We start from the raw sequence: 19,516 nt of genomic DNA, 5'->3' as shown, positions 1-19,516 counted from the left end.
GAATAAAATATGTAAACCTATTTGTGTCTTTTAGATTAATGTTGGGGAAGGCAATGACACCCCACTCCAGCACTCTTGCCTGGAAAATCCCATGGACGGAGGAGCCTGGTGGGCTGCAGTCCATGGGGTCGCTAAGAGTTGGACACGACTGAGCAACTTCACTTTCATGCATTGGAGAAGGAAATGACAACCCACTCCAGTGTTCTTGAGTAGAGAATCCCAGGGACGTGGGAGCCTGGTGGGCTGCCGTCTATGGGGTCGCACAGAGTCAGACACGACTGAAGCGACTTAGCAGCAGATTAATGTCACTATTACAAGCTTTTAGAAGTGGAGGCTGCAGAATATAGTGCCACCTCTTCCAAACTGTATGAAGTTGGGGAAACTGAAGTAGGGAAATCTTTTTCTAGAGTAAGAATTCAAGAAAAGCAATCTAAAATGTGCATTTGAGTTTTTTGGCAAACTGTTGAGATATCATCCATAGCTTCAACCTTTCTTCTAGCTAGTTTGATAATGATGATGATGATAAACAAGGACAATCTTTCTAAAATCTGTGTTTCTGTTTTTCTCTGACAGAAATGACATCAGATGTACCACCTCTGGGTCCAGCCATTGCCTCTGGAAACCCTGGGCCTGGGATTCAAGGTGGAGGAGCCATCGTCCAGAGGGCTATTAAGCGGCGACCAGGGTAAGTTTGAGTGTATTGTGTCATGAACGCTTCTCCTTTAAACCGCCTAATTTTGTTAGTTACTAAACCCCTTTTCCTAACCCTCTTGCTTCTTTTAACTGCTTATTACACTCCTTTCAGATAACTTTCTTTAGTCCCTGGATTTTTCTTTGTGTGGAATTGATGTTTTTACCTAATTGCTTAGAGGCAGTTTTGTTTTTTTTTTAAACCAAAAATCTCTGGAAGGTAAAGGACTATAGCTAAGCCCAAAGATTTCACTGTTGCTGAGAAAATACCGTTGCTTTCATTAAGCTTTGTATCTCCATTCTCAGAATCTTTTTGGTAGGCTTTTTACTTTCCTGAATTTAGAGAACGCTGAAATCTAAAATATTTTTTCTTTAAGTTATTGATACGTTGCCCTGTTGGGAATCCAGAGTCCATTTGGTTCCAGAATTATTTATTCAATACCTAATTAGTGTAAGGCATTGTGTGATTGCTCCTAGAATACAAAGGTAAATAAGGCACAGTTTTTGTCTCTAAGTTACTTATGTTCTTAAAGGGATAATCGTCACACACATAAATGTAATTCAAGATAGAATACTCCAGGTTTGCTAAGAAAGGAACAAATACAGTGCTGTGTATTTCGCTGCATGGAAAATCACCATTGGTTGGTAGAGGTTGGGAAAGGCTTCAGAAAAGAGATTGTTTTAGAAAGGCCTGGGAGAAGGGGTAGTATTTTACCTACTTTATATTTTCTGTTTTTTCCTTTCTTGTGTTTTAAAAAATTCTGTAGCTAATGTTACACTTAGTCTTTAAGTTTCCTCCTACCTATAGTAATGCAAGAGTGTTCTCTGCCTTAAGATGGTAACAGAATAACATTAAGGCTTGCTGTGTCTCCAAGAAGCAATTAGTTTACTGAGGCATAGGGTGAATAAGTAATTTACCCAAGGTTTTAAAGCTAGTAAGTAGAGGATCTGTAATGTAAACCTTGAGAGATTAGCTTTAGAGTCTACTCTCTTAAACACAGTGTTAAGATTATATATAATCTTAACAATTAGAATCAGAATCAGTATTAATATCAAAATTGAGAGATTGGCTGAGAAAGTTATATTGAAAGTATACAGCTATTAGAAGTGGCAAATATGTGTTAGTACAGAAAAATGTTCATAATATATTTAGAAAAAGAGGTTACAGTATATGTAATATATCAACTCCTATCAGAAAAAAATATGTATATAACACATATGCATAGCCAAAAAACTGAAAGGATACTTATCAGTTAGTCTGGAAGATGGGATTATGGGTGATTTATTTTTTCTTTTGTTTTTAATTATTTCTAAATTTTCTGAAGTGTTTGTAATATTGGTAATGAAGAAAATATATTAAAAGAAATAATACTTTTTTTAAAAGAAATATTGGAAAATGTAGAAAGTTAGAAGACTAGTAAAGCAATCATCTTAGCACCCAAATTCATCTCTCATTAGTTCTTTTGCATAATTACTTAATTCTTTATGTATAGTTATAATCATAATTATATTGGTTTATATAGTCTAGTCTTTTGATCTGATTGTATAAAATAACTTTTTCCCATACTGTTACATATTATATAGAAACATAATTTAAAATAGTTACATAGAAGGATGTACTTAATTTCTATTTTGGGACATTTAAACAGTTTTGAAGATATGCTGTTATATTGTAATGCTTAATGAGTATCTTTGTACATAAATTTTTTCTGAGTTTTTCTTTAGGATAGAGTCTTAGAAATGAAGTTACTGGGTCACATGAAGTTCTGACATGTGATATGGGGCTACAGGGAGGAAGAAAAATGGACACTTTCAGGATTGATGCTATGTACTTCATATATAATCCATTTAGAGGCCTATAATATCAGGTTATCACTCTAATGGAGATGCTAAGATCACTGGGTTAAGGTGGTAACATGAGTTACATTTTAGTTTAGTATAGAGATTAATAGGAGATTGCCTATCTCATTACCTATAATCTTGCCTAATCCCTTGAAATGAAAGTCACCTCTTTTTTTCACTAAGCTGATTGATTGTGCTCCTCATATGATGCTTTCTCATTTTCACTTGTATATTTATATTTGTCTAGGAGAAGAAGCCTTTGAGGGCAAATCTTTTGTTTTCAACTCATCTAGTACAGTATCTGGAATGTAGCATGTATTACATGTTCATTGGATGAATGAAGGAAAGAAACATTATTTAACAACCTTCGGGGAATTCTCTGGTGGTTCATTGGTTAAAACTGTGCTTTCACGGCTGCTGCTGCTGCTGCTAAGTCGCTTCAGTTGTGTCCAACTCTGTGCGACCCCATAGACAGCAGCCCACCAGGCTCGCCCGTCCCTGGGATTCTCCAGGCAAGAACACTGGAGTGGGTTGCCACTTCCTTCTCCAATGCATGAAAGTGGAAAGTGAGAGTGAATTGCTCAGTCATGTCCAACTCTTAGTGACCCCATGGACTGCAGCCCACCAGGCTCCTCCATCCACGGGATTTTCCAGGCAAGAGTACTGGAGTGGGGTGCCATTGCCTTCTCTGTTTCACAGCTGAAGGCTCATATTTGGTTCTACCTGGGAACTAAGATTCCACAAGCTACGCAGTATGGCCAAACAAAAACCCAACCTTCCAAGGTCTTAAATCACTTCCCTGTTTTGAGAGATATTTCAGAGAGCTGGTAACATAGCCTAGAATAGACTATAGAAATGAAAAATAAAGACCTGAATTACTCACACTAATGTTTTCCTTGTCCTTTTTGAGTAGATTCCTGCTCCTTTTGTGAGGTTGTACTCTGATGTAAAACTTTGACAAAGGTGGATTGCTACCCTAGGAAAATAAAGGTAGCAGTAGGCACTCTTTTTAAAGAAAAAAATTATTTATTTACTTGCTAAGTTGCTTCAGTCATGTCTGACTCTTTGCAACCCCATGAATGATACCCCACCAGGTACCTCTGTCCATGGCATTCTCTAGGCAAGAGTTTTGAAGCAGGTTGCCATGCCCTCCGGGGGATCTTCCCAACCCAAGGACGGAACCCATGTCTGCTTATTTACTTATCATTTATTTCTGGCTGTGCTGGGTTTTTGGTGCTGAGCGTGGGCTTTCTCTAGCTGTGGAGAGCAGAGGCTACTCTCTGGCTGCGATTTCTGGGCTTCTCGTTGTGGTGGCTTCTCTTGTTGTGGAGCTCAGGCTTTATGTGCGCGGACTCAGTAGTTGTGGCACCTGAGCTTAGCTGCCCTGCGGTGTGTGGGATTTTCCCAGATCAAGGATCGAACCTGTATCCCCTGCATTGGCAGGCAGATTCTTAACCACTGGACCACTAGGGAAGTCTGGTACTCATTTTTGATCAATTTCTTTGCCCAGTTTGGTTCAACAAGGAAGAGGTAGTAAGTATATCTTTGCTTATGTCCACTTCCTCTTTTCCTTCTTCTTTTTAAGTGGGTGTTCAGATAGATGTGGGTTTAGAATTGTAATTTTTTTAAATATTCTGCATTATCAGTAGGCTTATAATATTTTTTGTTGACTTTCCTCAGATTGGATTTTGATGATGATGGAGAAGGGAACAGTAAATTTTTGAGGTAAGATTGTAAAACTTTATCTAGATTTCTGATATTAAACATTAGTTAATTATCTTTATGACTCATATTTTTGTCTTTAGACCTAAGGAGAGTCCTTCATCCTAAAACTAAAATTTCCTGTTAAACCCCATACAATTTCCAAGCATTCTGGTAATAACTCCAGAGGAAAGTGTTCAGTGAGAAGAGAATATAGAATTTATAAGATCCTCTGTATCAGTTACCTATAGTTGTATGGCTTAAAAATAACAATGATATATTATTTCTTATAATTCTGTCAATTGGTTTTTCTGCTGATCTTGCCTAGGCTCATTCTTAAGACTGCATTCAGCTGCCTTGTCATCTGGGAACTGGACTCAGATGATAATGCTGGGCATCTCTCTTGCTCCCCCCTTTTTTTTTGAGAGTGAAAAAGTTGGCTTAAAGCTCAACATTCAGAAAACGAAGATCATGGCATCCAGTCCCATCACTTCATGGGAAATAGATGGGGAAACAGTGGAAACAGTGTCAGACTTTATTCTTTGGGGCTCCAAAATCACTGCAGATGGTGACTGCAGCCATGAAATTAAAAGACGCTTACTCCTTGGAAGGAAAGTTATAACTAACCTAGATAGCATATTCAAAAGCAGAGACATTAGTTTGCCGACTAAGGTCCGTCTAGTCAAGGCTATGGTTTTCCAGTGGTCATGTATGGATGTAAGAGTTGGACTGTGAAGAAGGCTGAGCACCGAAGAATTGATGCTTTTGAACTGCGGTGTTGGAGAAGACTCTTGAGAGTCCCTTGGACTGCAAGGAGATCCAACCAGTCCATTCTGAAGGAGATCAGCTCTGGGATTTCTTTGGAAGGAATGATGCTAAAGCTGAAACTCCAGTACTTTGACCACCTCATGCGAAGAGTTGACTCATTGGAAAAGACTCTGATGCTGGGAGGGATTGGGGGCAGGAGGAGAAGGGGACGACAGAGGATGAGATGGCTGGATGGCATCACGGACTCAATGGACGTGAGTCTGAGTGAACTCCTGGTGTGCTGCGATTCATGGGGTCGCAAAGAGTCGGATACGACTGAGCGACTGAACTGAACGAACTGAACTGATCCTTAAAGAGGGCAGACTTGAGTTTCTTTACATGGGGATGGTTGTAATACAAAGGGCATGTCTCAGTCCAAGTGCTTCTTATCAAGCATCTGCTTTGTATTGACATTTGCTGTTGTCCCATTGGCCAAAGCAAGTCATATGTCCAAGTTCTGACTCCGTGTGGAAGTGGGCTGCACCAGGTAGTGAATACTGCAAGGCGTAATTAGTTGGGAGGTCATTAATGTTCTAATGTTGCCCTGTGATACTCACTGATTTCTCCTACAGAGCAGGAATTGGAATTTGTATCCTTGTAGTACTGAACCTTCTAGGGAACTGAAAGTGAACTTTTCAATATATTGATGAAGGAGTACTTTCAGAGAAAGAAAATTTCTATTCTTGCTTAAGACCAGTTACTTGGCTTTGTGGGTTTTTTTTGGCGGGGGGTGGGGTGGGGGGTGGGGTTGGTGCTGTGTTGGGTTTTAGTTGCAGCATGCAGGATCCTTGTTGCTACATGTTGGATCTTTAGTTCATCATGTGGGACCTAGTTGCCTAACCAGGGATCGAACTCAGGCCCCTTGCATTGGGAGCATGGAGTCTTAACCATTGGACCACCAGGAATGTCCTTACTTCACTTTGTTTTTAAGTCAGGAAAGCAATAAGAGTCAAAGAATGGACGATAACCTTGACTGCACCCTGCCTTTTTTTTCTTTTCAAAGTTGAAAATGCTACCTAGGTACTGTCTACACTGCAGAGTAACACATATTTGAAAAATAAATACAGGAGCCCTGTTCTTAAAAAAATTTATTTTACTATGTGAGTTTCTGGATTTTACTATTTGAACTAAGTTCTTAAAAGAAATATGAACATACTTTATCACAAAATTGTTAAACAGTGCAAGGTTATGTGTAATGAAAGTACATCTTCATTTCACTTCATACCTTCAGAATCCTTGTCTTGAGACTATAGTTTGCAGTTTATTAAGTATCCTTCCACGAATATTCAGTGCATATGTAAGTGTATTTAAATGCACATATTTGTGTGCATATATAGTCATTGTCTCCTCATTTTTTGTTTTTATACAGAAGATGCCCGTATTCTAAATTGTTTGCCATTGTTTAGTTTTATAGTGCTTAGTTGAGTCAGTGACATCTGTCTATCTATTATTATTGTTTTTGCAGTATTTAAAGTTAAAGCTAGTGTGTTTAGCTTCTGCCCAGCTATGGAACACTGCCAGATATTCTCAAAAACAACAACTGTGACTTGGTTACCATAAAGAAATAGTTGTAAAATATTGGAGAAAGCCATTTTCCAAGAGAGGTCTTGAGCGTTAATGAGTGTCAGCAAATGTAAAGACGGGAAAACATTTCAATTTCTATGCAGGAATAGACTTTTTCCACACAGTTCCAGTGCACATTCATCCAATTAGGAATTCCTAATTATAATAATAGATAAAATAGTAGTAGCAGATGTGCATATTAATGGGATAGAGGTAGTCACTAGTCTTATTTATTCCTGTCATTTAGCTCTAGCCCTGAGTCATTGCTTCCATTCCACAAAATCTGGTAGTCACAAACTACACACAAATTTTAAAAGGTTTATTTGTCCTTTCCCCGACCTTAAAAAAAAGTTTTCATAATTGATCTTACCAAATAGGTCATTATGCATGCCCAGGAGAGTCATCACCAAGTTTTTTTTACTTGATCATCAGAACTTTTTTTTCCTCTGGCCTCATGGCTTGCAGGATCTTAGTTCCTCAACCAGAGATTGAACCCATGCCCCAGGCAGTGGAAGTATGGAGACCTAAACAGGAATTCCTGGTACATTTTTTTAATTGGAATTTTCCACTTTGGTCTGGGAGTGAAAGTCTTACTTGCATTGCATCTGTAAATCTATAAATCAGCTCGATACTTGGTGGATTAACTCAGTCTCCTTGGTGGATGCAAGTTGTAATTTATTACCTCTTGTCATCACTTTGTTCAAGTGTCATTTTGTTATATTCTCCATACAACACTATGAAATAATTTTTAAGAATATGAAGGATTTTAAATTCTACATACACTATCAGAGTTGCTAGTACTAAAGTAATGCTTCTCAAACTCAAATGCAGGTACAAATCCACCAGGGGGTTCTTTACAAGATGAAGATTATAATTTGTTAGGTCTCGGATAGTGCCCAAGATTCTGCATTCTTACAGATTCCTAAGGGATGCTGCTGCTTCTGGTCCACTGACCACACTTTGAGTAGCAAGGACCTGGAAGACACATTCTTGAGATTCAGAGTTAATACGCAAATTATAGGTCTCTTTTTTCATTAAGAGTCTGTAGCGTGTGAGCTATAGTGTATTTTGTATCTTAGAAACAAACAGTTTGTCCTTGAGCTGAAATTCCACTGCACCTCTGTGTCTACTCTCCAGTTATTTTCAGAGAGAATTTTTGGGGTCAAATTAGTTGAGGATTTATATGGCCTGTGAAGTATAAATTTTGGCTGTAATAGGAATAACTGGTTTAACTGAAAATTTTGTGAGTCTTACCTGTCTCACAAAGCCTCTTTCTGCCCAAAGCTGATGGATTTTTGTTATGTCCTGTGGCAGTGAGAAGAGGAAAATTTAGACCATCTGGAGAAGAGAGTGGTGTTTTCATAGTTAGGTTTAACCTCCTTCAACGCATCCTCCTTTGCGGTTTCTGTAGTAGCAAACAGGATTCATCAGCTTGTTAAGTAAAAGTTCTTGAGATGAATGGATTTTGTTTTCTTAAAGAGATACTGTTCGTTGTTTAAATCAAAATTTAAGACTTTTAGAAACTTTTGCACATCAAAGGAAGCCCAGTGGAAAGGTAACATATGGAATGGAAGAAAATATCTGTCAATCATACATCTGATGTGATACTTGCAGAACTCCTGTAACAAAAAACAACCTGCGTAAATGAGCAAAGGATTTGAAGAGGCATTTCTCCAAAGAACATACACAGATGGCTAAAGGTCACATGGAGAGACACTCAACATTACTAATCATCTAGAGAAATGCAAATCAAAACAGTGAGTAGGCCATTAGAATGCTACCAGCAAAAAATCCAGAAAATAGCAAGCATTGGTAAGGATATGGAGGAATTGGAACTCTTGGGCGCTGTTGGTAGGAATATAAAATGGTATGGCCACTTTGGAAAACAGTATGGAGGTTCCCTGAAACATTAAAAACAGAAATATTATATGATCCAGCAGTGCCACTTTGGTTATATATCCAAAAGAATTGAAAGCAAGATCTTAGAGATATTTGTACACTCGTGTTCACTGCTCCATTTTTCACAGTAACTGAGAGGGAGAAGCACCCCAGATATCCACTCACAAATGCAATATTACTCGGCCTTAAAAAAGAAGGAAATTTTGTCACTTACTACCACATGGATGAACCTTGAGGGCATTATACTAAATGAAATAAGCCTGTCAAAAAAATAAATACTGTATGATTTCACTTATGTGAGGATGTAAAGTAGTCAAAATCAGAGAGACAAAGTAGAGTGGTTGTTGTCAAGAGCTGGGGGTGGGATGGGGACAGAGAATGAGAAGATGGTGTTCAGTAACTATAGAGTTTGTTTTTCAGTGTGAAAAAGTTCTAGAGATAGTTTGTACACCAGTGTGAATATAATTAGTGTGACTGAGCCATACACTTAAACATGGCTAAGATGGCAAATTTGACGTTACATAGTTTTTGATGTAATTAAAGAAAAATAAAACTATCTCTAATCTCGGGAAGGTATTGACAGGGCAGGCAGCTGTGCCCTCATGAGCTCGACATCTTTTTTTGGAATGTTTGGTAAGTAAGAGTAAAGGAGACATTAGAAAACAGACAAATAATAATCATGGATTTTTAAGTTCTGTGAGATGATATTATTATCTCTGTTGCTTTGTGCTGCCTTTTCAATTGGCTTTTTTGCTGAATATTTTTACCCCTTTCTGGTTCTCCTTTCAGAATGAAATAGATATAACAAGTGTAATACCTTGGATTAATCTTTTTTTTCTCCTTCAGGTGTGATGATGATCAGATGTCTAATGATAAAGAGCGATTTGCCAGGTAATATAGTAGAGCATCTTGGTCCTTGTTATGGGACCAGGCAATTTAAAAATTCTCTTGTTTTAATTTTTTCTCAGTGAGAGTTAATTTCTCTGCCCAGTCTCAACTGGTGAAAATTAGTATTATAATTGTTGTTTATGGTCAGGTAACATGGCTTTCAGACTTATGGTGCCAAACTGATGGTATACTTAAACAGTGTTTTTATGTATGTGATAAATAGCTCTACATTGTGCTTGCTGGCTGTCCACAGAAACACAAACAATATGAATTTCTTGGTTGCATTTATTATTAAGTGGATCTACAAAATCTGTACAGATAATGATTTTATTCTTTTAAAGATGACAGCAAAGACACAGTTTACACAAAGTGCAGTTTTTATTGAAATACATTTGTTTAAGTTACCTGTCTAGAGCATGAAAAATACTTTGGTTTATATTAAAAAAATCCTCTCAACTCAAATATATTCTGTATATTGTTAAGCAGTAAATTATTTGTTTTTTAAAAATTGAATTTGCAATCACATCAGAAAAGTGAATAATCCAAAATCCAGTGCTTAACTAAGCAATTACTACTTATTCATTGCTAATGCTGCTGGTCTGGGGCCCATACATTGAGAACCATTGATGTCAAGGGCTAAGCAATATCAATCAGAGTAGTTTTAAACTACTCTGAAACAGTGAGATGCCATCATAGGCTTTGAATGAAATGATAATGTATCAATATAAAATGCATATGAATTTTTCTCCAGTAGCTTTATATAGGACTCATTAAAGAGAAGCACTGTAGTCAAGAGGGTAAATGGGAGACCGTTGAAACAATAAGACAGTGATAAAATCATGAGAGTCTGGGCTAGAATGGTGGCAATGGCAATAGAAAAAAAAAGGAGCAGATTTAAAGGTTTCTGAAGAATTTGTAGTTACTTCAAATCTGAAATAGCTACTTACGAACACTTTAGGATGTGAATCATCTCTCAAATGAGAATTTAATAGTAGATACTTGGGCAGTAGTTTTTAAAAAACTGCATTAGAAAGTGAAGCCATCAAATAATAGTGGTGGTATGGGTTTCACAGTCTCTTGACTGAAATTCCAAAAAGCTATGAAAACATGACCTGAACTGTTTTAGTCTTCATTTGTCTTGCTTAATGTGAATATTTATTTGGGCTTCCCTTGTGGCTCAGCTGGTAAGGAATCCACCCGCAATGCTGGAGACCTGGGTTCGATCCCTGGGTTAGGAAGATGCCCTGGAGACGGGAAAGGCTACCCACTCCAGTATTCTGGCCTGGAGAATTCCTTGAACTGTATGGTCCATAGGGTCACAAAGAGTCAGACACGACTGAGTGACTTTAAAATTTAATTCAGAATTTAAAATGTGAATATTTATACATTCTGTATTTTATTTGGAAATATTGAAGTAGATAAGGGATTATGGATCTGTACTGGTAGGAGTAGTAATAGTAATTTTAGATATTTAACTTGCAAACAACAGAGTTCATTTCTTTGTGGGCTCTTGGTTCCATGACCAGGGATTGAACTGGTACCCCCAGCAGTGAATGTGTGGAGTGCTAACTGCTGGACTGCCAGGGACTTCCCAGAACTCATTTCTTTAAGATTTGTTAAGCTAGTTCACCTCAGATATTCTTGTTTGGGATTCAGTAGAGGGTCTTCAAAAGATGAAATGAATTTTCCCAACTTTTTGAAAAAATATTTGTAGTTTGTTAAGGAATTACAATAACCCAGTGAATATGAAACTTTACTTAATATCACCTTTTTTTCTTTCTCTTGTCAATATGCATAAGTTTTCAGGTGGTTCTTGTCATTACTGTGTTATTTTTTTGTCTCTTTTTCCCCCCCTGCTGACCATTTTCTACAAAATGTTTGTAGTTGTCATTTTTTAATAGCTGGGTTTTCAGCTTGTTAATGTATCACACGTAAATATTTTTTCTTAATCTCTTTATATACATATACTTATGTATATATTTAAGATGGAATTGATTACTGATAAACTGAACTACCAACACCAACTACCAACGTGTTTCATCATTTGCCACAAACCCTTATAGTATTTCAGTTATTCAGAGAAATGTAGTGGTAATCCTTTGTAGCCCCTCCAGGGGAGAGGGAGTTGATCTAGGATCCAGCAATGTTATGGCTTTATTGCAGAGAAACGGGAAAGCGACACGAGAGAAATGTACCCCTTCAAGATCAAATCACTGATAGGGGATATACTAGATACCTAGCTCTCAGTTTTATTTATATGATTCTCCAGGGAAACCTGGTTGGTTATTGTGTCTGTGAGCACACGTGTGCTGTACATGTGTTATAGAGAGTGTGTTTGTGATCACTTGTTTGACTTTCTTAGCATGATTTACTGCTTGATTCTTTTTTTTCTCAATATAGAAATGGCATATGTGAATATTACTTTCTTTCCAGATTGGAAGCAGTATATGAAAATAGTACCCCTTGTTTAGTTCTTATTCAAGTAGTAGGTCTGCTTGGTTTCTAAAGAGATAATTGGCTTTCTATGCTCAGATTGTGTTCATTTATAATGAATATTGGGCTTGCTTTTATGTTGACCTTTGTCCTGTAAGTTACTTTTCCTTTATTCTGACAGATGGTTTGGTCGAGTACAGCAAGGTTCTTGTCTATATTTCCATTTCTCCCTCTTCTCTGCATCTGTTTTTTCTGTTATTTTCTTCCCTTCCCCCTTTTCTCCTCCCTCCTTCCTCTTTCCCCCCTTCCTTCTTTCCTTCCCCTCTTTTCTTCCTTCCTCTCTTTTTTCCTCCCTTCCTTCCTTCTTTCCCCCGCTTCCTTCCTTCCTTTTTATTTTACATTTAGCTTAGTTCATTAATTCTGTTTTTAGGTCGGATGATGAGCAGAGCTCTGCGGATAAGGAGAGACTCGCCAGGTAGGAAAATGGTGTCTTTTAGCATGATGAAGTGGATGCTGCTGCTTTTTCTATCCTTTTTCTTATTTCTGCTCTTTTCTTCCCCTTTCTCTTCATGTTTTTCTTTGTGGCAAGAGAGGACAATATTTTTAGAAGTTTGTATATGACAGGAACTTTGGCTTCCCCCACCAGAAAGTGGGTGAGTTGAGGCAACATAAGAATTTAAGAAATTGCTATTAGTTTTATAGATTTCTCTTTTTATCTTTATCTTAGCACACTAAATTTCACAGAATAAAAAGCTTTTAGAAACAGTGCAACCGTGCCAGTTGATACTTTAGCAGGAAAATGCTCTTTTATCAGAAAGCCAATAAATATATCTGTGTTTGCAATTAGTTCCTAGTCTTTGGGCCTCAGTATTTACTCCACACCCTTGTAGAAAGCTCACCCTTATTTTCCTGGGTACACTCACAGCCTAGATTACTTTGTCACAGCAGTACTGGTGTGGCTTTGGTGAATGAATCTTGTGGTTTCTTAGAAAAGCTTAGCAGCCTTGATGTGGCTGTTTAAAAGATCAGTCTTCTGGATTTCAGTGTCAGAAACCTGTCAGATACAAGGAAATGGGTGCTTTATGTTTAAGAGTAAAATTTTATATTTCTCATGCAGAGTAACTAAAATGGACCTACGCTGTGAGACCTATTGTTACCTCTTTCAGCTGAGTCACAATCTCATTTTGCTGCCATTTTAACTTATGCCTGCTAACGCTTTCACGTTTCAGAAAACTGGTGTGGTATGGTGGGAAGAACACTGCATTCATTGGGAATGGGGGCTGCCCTTGGAAAAGTCGGTTAACTACTGGACATTAGTTTGCTCTAATCATAAAGAAGAGATTTAAGTTAGATTAATTGTTTTCTTTTTGTTTGTTTTGGCAGAGAACTTTTGTTCAGATAGAATCTTTAGTGGTAATAGAAGTCCGTAAAAAAGATAAAGCAAAGCTGCTCAAAACAGAAACAGGAATGCAGCTGTTGTTTGAGTCTCTCCTTGAAGTATTCCTATGGAAGATACTGAGGAACTATTAGGCTTTTCAGAAATCCAATTTGAAAAACTCTGAATTATACTTTTATAATTATATAATTAGCAGTAATTTTGCCCTGATTGTGGAGAAGGCAATGGCACTGCACTTCAGTACTGTTGCCTGGAAAATCCCATGGATGGAGGAGCCTGGTAGGCTTCAGTCCACGGGGTTGTGAAGAGTTGGACACGACTGAGAGACTTCACTTTTCACTTTCATGCATTGGAGAAGGAAATGGCAACCCACTCCAGTGTCCTTGCCTGGAGAATCCCAGGGACGGCGGAGCCTGGTGGGCTGCCATCTATGGGGTCACACAGAGTCAGACACGACTGAAGTGACTTAGCAGCAGCCGTTACCCTAATTTTGAGGAAGTCAGTATTGGAGATGTGTTCTGCTTTCCCTGGTGAGATCCAGATTGTCTGTTTTCAGGCCTTTAAGCATCCTGTTCTCCAGTTCACTTTGTCCCAAATTGGGCATCATAAGGGACTTCTAGTAAATGGCATCTTATAAATCTCTTGAGCTCAGTGTACTGGCACCACACCCAGATAGAGAAGCTAGGGCCTTGTCCATTAGGGGGACAAGTAGAACTTCCAATTCTGCCTCCTAGTGTTGAGAATAAGAAAGATACTTAGAACAAACAATATTTTATAGACCAGGGGAGTCTATACTAATCAATTCTCGTATCAACTGTGGAGCAACATACTTCTGTTGGAAAAAGTTGGTCATTTTTTGTTTTCAGCCTCTGAAAAGTTGAGTTGATAAATAAATCAGTCAAGCTGAGGAACTTAAGTGAATAAAATCAACAGTTTTTTAAGACTGTCATTTCTTAAAACACTTTTTGTTCTGAGGGAGTGGTGATTTACATAGGAAGTGAAGTTTCCAGGAGTTAGATTTGCTGGTATCTGCTTGTACTCTTGTCTACCTTGTTAGTTTCTATTCCATGCTTGCTCTGCATGAGAAGCTTGGCAGACCTTACTCTAACATCTGAGACTTACACACTACTAAATCTAAGTACTGCATTTCTTCAGCAGCTCACTTGGTATCCATGTCACTCTCTCTGCTCCCAAGTGGCCAGATATGACCACCTGGATGGGGCTTCTCCTCTCTCCCTCCATGCAGGGAAAACCACAGCGAGATTGAACGGCGACGACGGAACAAGATGACAGCCTACATAACAGAACTGTCAGACATGGTACCCACCTGTAGCGCCCTGGCTCGGAAACCAGACAAGCTAACCATCTTACGCATGGCAGTTTCTCACATGAAGTCCTTGAGAGGAACTGGCAACACATCCACCGATGGCACCTACAAGCCGTCTTTCCTCACTGATCAGGTCTCTGGGAAGCACACATGAGGGGGTCTAGAATTTTTTGAAAGTTTTGATCTTTTAGGGGTGGATGCTTATAATCCTGAAGTGTGTGTTATATTGGGAATCAGAGCAGAGCTGAATCTGTAAATTCTTTAAAGGACAGGAATTCAGCTCTGAAGGAAATAGTCGGGTCATAGGAAAGTGAGTTTTGATCCCTGACTATACCATTTATTAGCTTTGGAACAGAAGTGAGAAGAATTGTGAAAACTATTTAGCACGCTTACAGGTATTTTTAGAACTTTACTCATGAATCCAGTCTTCAGGGTACAAGAACAGAATCTTCTGTGGAAGATGGGAATCTTGGGGATGACTGTGTTCATCCCCAGAGAACCAGTTCTTTTCCTTGGCTTTAGGGTTATAGAAGATGAAAGTAATATATTTCTTTTACTTGAAGCAGCTTCCAGTTTTAGTGATGGAAGGGATCTAACAGGCAGTTGTTGCTGCTTAGAGATATGCTCTATTACATTCAATGCACTGTGAGAGAAATAGAAGGTAGAAACATTTCCAGCTTTTCAGAAACTCGGTTTGAATATGAATATGTGAGTAACAGAATACACACGTAAGTGAAAAATGAGGAAAATGCATATGGGAAGAAACGCCTTTAAAGAACTTATTAACAATTTATGTAGGATTAAATATATGTGTTGGCTTCACCCATGGCTCAGTGGTAAAGAATCCATCTGCAATGCAGAAGACATGTGTTCCCTCCCTGGGTCAGGAAGATTCCCTGGAGGAAAAATGGTAACCTACTCTAGTGTTTTTGCCTGGGAAGTCCCATGAACAGAGGAGCTGGCGGGCTGTAGTTCATAGGGTTGCAAAGAGTCTAACACAACTGATAGACTGAGCACATAGACACACACAAAAGTACATATATACTAGCAGGATGGCTACAGTAAATAGAGTGGGCCTGAGTGAGAATAGTCAGCAAAGACCTCAAAGAGGATAAGGTAGCCATGTTCTGTTTTGATTGTTAAAAGTATCACTTATTTATTGCAGAAAAATTCAGAACAAGGAAGAAAAAACTGACTGTAATGCCATCCTTTTACCAGTACTCTTGCCTGGAAAATCCCATGGGCGGAGGAGCCTGGAAGGCTTCAGTCCATGGGGTGTTGAAGACTTGGACGCAACTGAGCGGCTTCACTTTCATGCACTGGAGAAGGAAATGGCAACCCACTCCAGTGTTCTTGCCTGGAGAATCCCAGGGACGGGGGAGCCTAGTGGGCTGCCGTCTATGGGGTCGCACAGAGTCGGACACGACTGAAGCAACTTAGCAGCAGCAGCAGCAGCAGCAGCCGCCATCCTTTTATTCAGAGGATCAGAAGGAAGGAAGGAATGTGGTTTGGAAGAAAGCAATAAAATTTTTCCAGATAGGATGGTCTATATGAAAGCACATATAACACAGATTATATATATATGTACATTGAAATAGCTAATCAATTTGTACTAACAGAATACATATAGATATCGATTCAGTGGTTTCCAGTTAGGCACTTTTGGTGAGCTATCCAGATACTTTGTGCTGTTAGAAATGTAAAGAATGGTAAGAGGTAGTCACAGATGAAAACATGTGTAAATAAATAAATCATGATGTAAACACAGAATCCAATCCATATCAGAGGTGCAATAATAAGTCCTGTGTAAATATGTAAAGTGTAAATATGGAAAGCAAAGAATAGGGGAATAATATTGTAAATATTGGAAATAGCTTGATTAAAAGCACCGTGAGAATAATCAGGTTTTATTCAAGAAAAATCAGTTTAGCATGCCCTGGGGCACCTGATGAAGGAATATTTAAGTGTTATGTTAAATAACTTAGATTTTAATTTTTAGGCAATGGGTAGCTATAAAAAATGTGGTAGCATTTTAAGGATGGACTGGAAAGAGTGAAAGCAGGGAGACCATTAGTCTTGGCATGAGATAACTAAGACAGTGATGTTATATTCAAAAATAGAATTGATAAGCTGAGTTATCACTGGAGTGTGAGAGATTAGTTAGATTTTTTAGACCTATACCCTGAGAGGAAGGGGATATTGTTAATCAAGAAAGAGAGTGCTGGAAGAGCACAGAGGATTGTTTTTGAAGAGGGAAATGATGCTGGGTTTTGAAATGTTGAAATTGAATTGCTGATAGAATGTCTATTTGGAGATGCTTAGTAGATTTTAGGCAAGTCTAGAAATGTAGACTTGGGTATCATTTCATAGTGGAGAAGTGGATATGATTTCTCAGAGAGTATGGAATAAATAGAGGAGAGAACTTAAGATAGAATGTTGGAAATGCCCGCACTTGAAACTTGAACACAGGAAAAGGAGCTTAAAGCAGACAACCGACATTTGGAAAGGAGGTAAAAGTTCGAGAATGGTGTCATAGAAGCTAGGCAGAAATAAATTCTAAAGGATAGAATGAACAACACTGTCAGATCTCTAGTGACATTGTGCACAGACTCAGGAAAGAGCACTTGAGTTGCCAGTTAGGAATACATTACTAATAGTAACCTGCTGAAAAAAGATGTAGTGGTTGAGAGGGAAGATTGCAGATAGACTGAGAAATACATGAAAAGTAAGAGAGTAGAGCCAGTGAGTTTAACATTACTCTTAATTTAAGCTTGGCCCTGGAAGATGAGTTGGGCAGAGTTGAGGGAAGTTTTGTATAGCATTAAGAAAACTTGATCATGTTTAAGATTTGAGGGGAAAGAGAAAATATGAATACTTGTAGCGCATCATCCTAAGAGACCAGAAAGGGTGAGATCAAGAACTCAATTTTTGTTAATAGTAAGCATTTTTATTATCTGTTTCGAGATCTGAGGTAAAGAGGAGGGAGGTGGATAGTGACATAGACAGACCGATGAACTATCTATCGGAAAAGGCTACCTTGTCAGTGTAGGTGATTATATTTAAGGTACAAAGCTGTGCCTGTGGGTCGAACAGAAGGCCACAGTTGTTTATGGAAAGATACATATGGTCTGAAGGGTCTTCCTTCTTTCCGTAGTAACATTTGTTTTTTTCAAAAGAATTCAGTATTAACTTGTATTTCTCTTCCTTGGGCAGGAACTGAAACATTTGATCTTGGAGGCAGCAGACGGCTTTCTGTTTATTGTCTCATGTGAGACAGGCCGGGTGGTATATGTCTCTGACTCAGTGACCCCAGTTTTGAACCAGCCACAGTCTGAGTGGTTTGGTAGCACGCTGTATGATCAGGTGCACCCGGATGATGTGGACAAACTTCGTGAGCAGCTTTCCACTTCGGAAAATGCGCTGACAGGTATGAGTTACGTAGGTGGGAAATGAATGGCAAGTCCTTTCTTCTTTTTTCCTGAGATAGAAGAGGTATTTTAACGCTTAAATTTTCCCATTTTATCTGGCAAAACTCTTAGAATTTTCTTCTTTCATGAGTATAGTCTGTTCTTTTTGTCCACATGCAAGTAATATATTTTGTAGCTCATCCTTAGAAAATATTTCATTAGTGACAGTGTTTATATAAAAGTTTACTTTAATCTTAATATTAGTGTAAATACACCATAAAGGCCAAACCTACAATACCACCACCTCCCTTGTCATTTTAAAAGAATTAAATTATCCATGCTTTTGTCTCATTTGTATGGGTAATTACTTGATATTTTTTTCTACCAAGTTGTGCTTGGCTTTGACTTTGTACTTGGTTCTATGATGATAGATTTTTATTTTAGAGGGGAATGATTATCGTTCAGTATATCAGGTGTTTTTTGTTTGTTTGTATCTGTGCTATTTTTCTGTCTTTTTTTTTGTCCCCCGCTCCCAGCTGCCTCCATTTAATGTTGTTCGGTCCTTTTGCCAGAGTTTGGCTGAAGGAAATAAGTCACATCTGCTCCTAAGCAATCTGGAAAAAATTTTAATGTGGAAGCAGATTAAAGCTAGTAATTGAAATCAAATCCATGATGGTCATATTAATGTTGGTATTTAGCTTTCCCTTCTTTTATGTTTTTATGGATTTCATTTTTCTAGTTCTTCTCAAAAGTTCCCATTTGGTTTCTATATAATATAGGAGGGACAATTTTAGCATGAGACAGATGCGTTTTTCTATAGCATATAAAACTATTTGTTTTTAAACCAATGACATTCACTCTGTGTGTGTGTGTGTGCGTACATGCATGCATGTGTATAAAAATAATCAGTCCCAAGAATATAACCTTGCTCTTGCTTGCCAGCTCTACCTACTTCTGCTCCTATCTTCCCTTGCATAAAGTTATTTCCAGTGCTGCCTTTGAACTGAAGCGTAAGATTCAGTGATGGGAATCAAGGTTTTGTTTTTTTTTTTAAATTTCTATTAGTTTTTTAGTTTTTTAATTTTAAAATCTTTAATTCTTACATGTGTTCCCAAACATGAACCCCCTCCCACCTCCCTCCCCATAACATCTCTGTGGGTCATCCCCATGCACCAGCCCCAAGCATGCTGTATCCTGCGTCGGACATAGACTGGCGCGAATCAAGGTGTTTTAGACTTGAAAAAAATCCATCTTGTACTTGGCTTATTCTGTTATAAGCCAGGAGATTGAAGAGCGTGGATATTTACTTAGCTTTGCCTCCAGTATCTCTTCCCTCTCTTCCCTGCACACAAGAATGTACTCCAGACTCTTCTTCACATCCTTTTCAGGGCGTATACTGGATCTGAAGACTGGAACAGTGAAAAAGGAAGGTCAGCAGTCTTCCATGAGGATGTGTATGGGCTCAAGGAGATCATTTATTTGTCGTATGAGGTGAGTGTCAGGATGAGGATTGTGACTTGTCATAGGAAGAATTCAGAGCTGAGGGTTTAATTTCTGATCAGA

At 38.3% G+C, this 19,516-nt stretch overlaps 1 protein-coding gene across 1 annotated transcript in view; it reads left to right on the top strand.

Moving 5' to 3' along the window:
- Positions 1–570: 570 nt before the first annotated feature.
- ARNT (aryl hydrocarbon receptor nuclear translocator) overlaps positions 571–19,516 on the top strand; it is a gene marked incomplete at its 5' end in the record, with an annotated part of 36,033 nt that continues 17,087 nt past the window's right edge. Inside the window, 7 exon segments of the mRNA NM_001287465.1 lie at positions 571–685; positions 4,213–4,257; positions 9,349–9,393; positions 12,254–12,298; positions 14,466–14,679; positions 17,760–17,973; positions 19,342–19,444. Of these exon segments, the coding sequence (NP_001274394.1) occupies positions 571–685; positions 4,213–4,257; positions 9,349–9,393; positions 12,254–12,298; positions 14,466–14,679; positions 17,760–17,973; positions 19,342–19,444 (781 nt within the window).

The sequence above is a fragment of the Ovis aries genome, chromosome 1 (genome assembly GCF_016772045.2).
Source record: "Ovis aries strain OAR_USU_Benz2616 breed Rambouillet chromosome 1, ARS-UI_Ramb_v3.0, whole genome shotgun sequence".
Lineage (NCBI taxonomy): Eukaryota > Metazoa > Chordata > Mammalia > Artiodactyla > Bovidae > Ovis > Ovis aries.
This window is presented reverse-complemented; position numbering and strand designations above follow the sequence as displayed.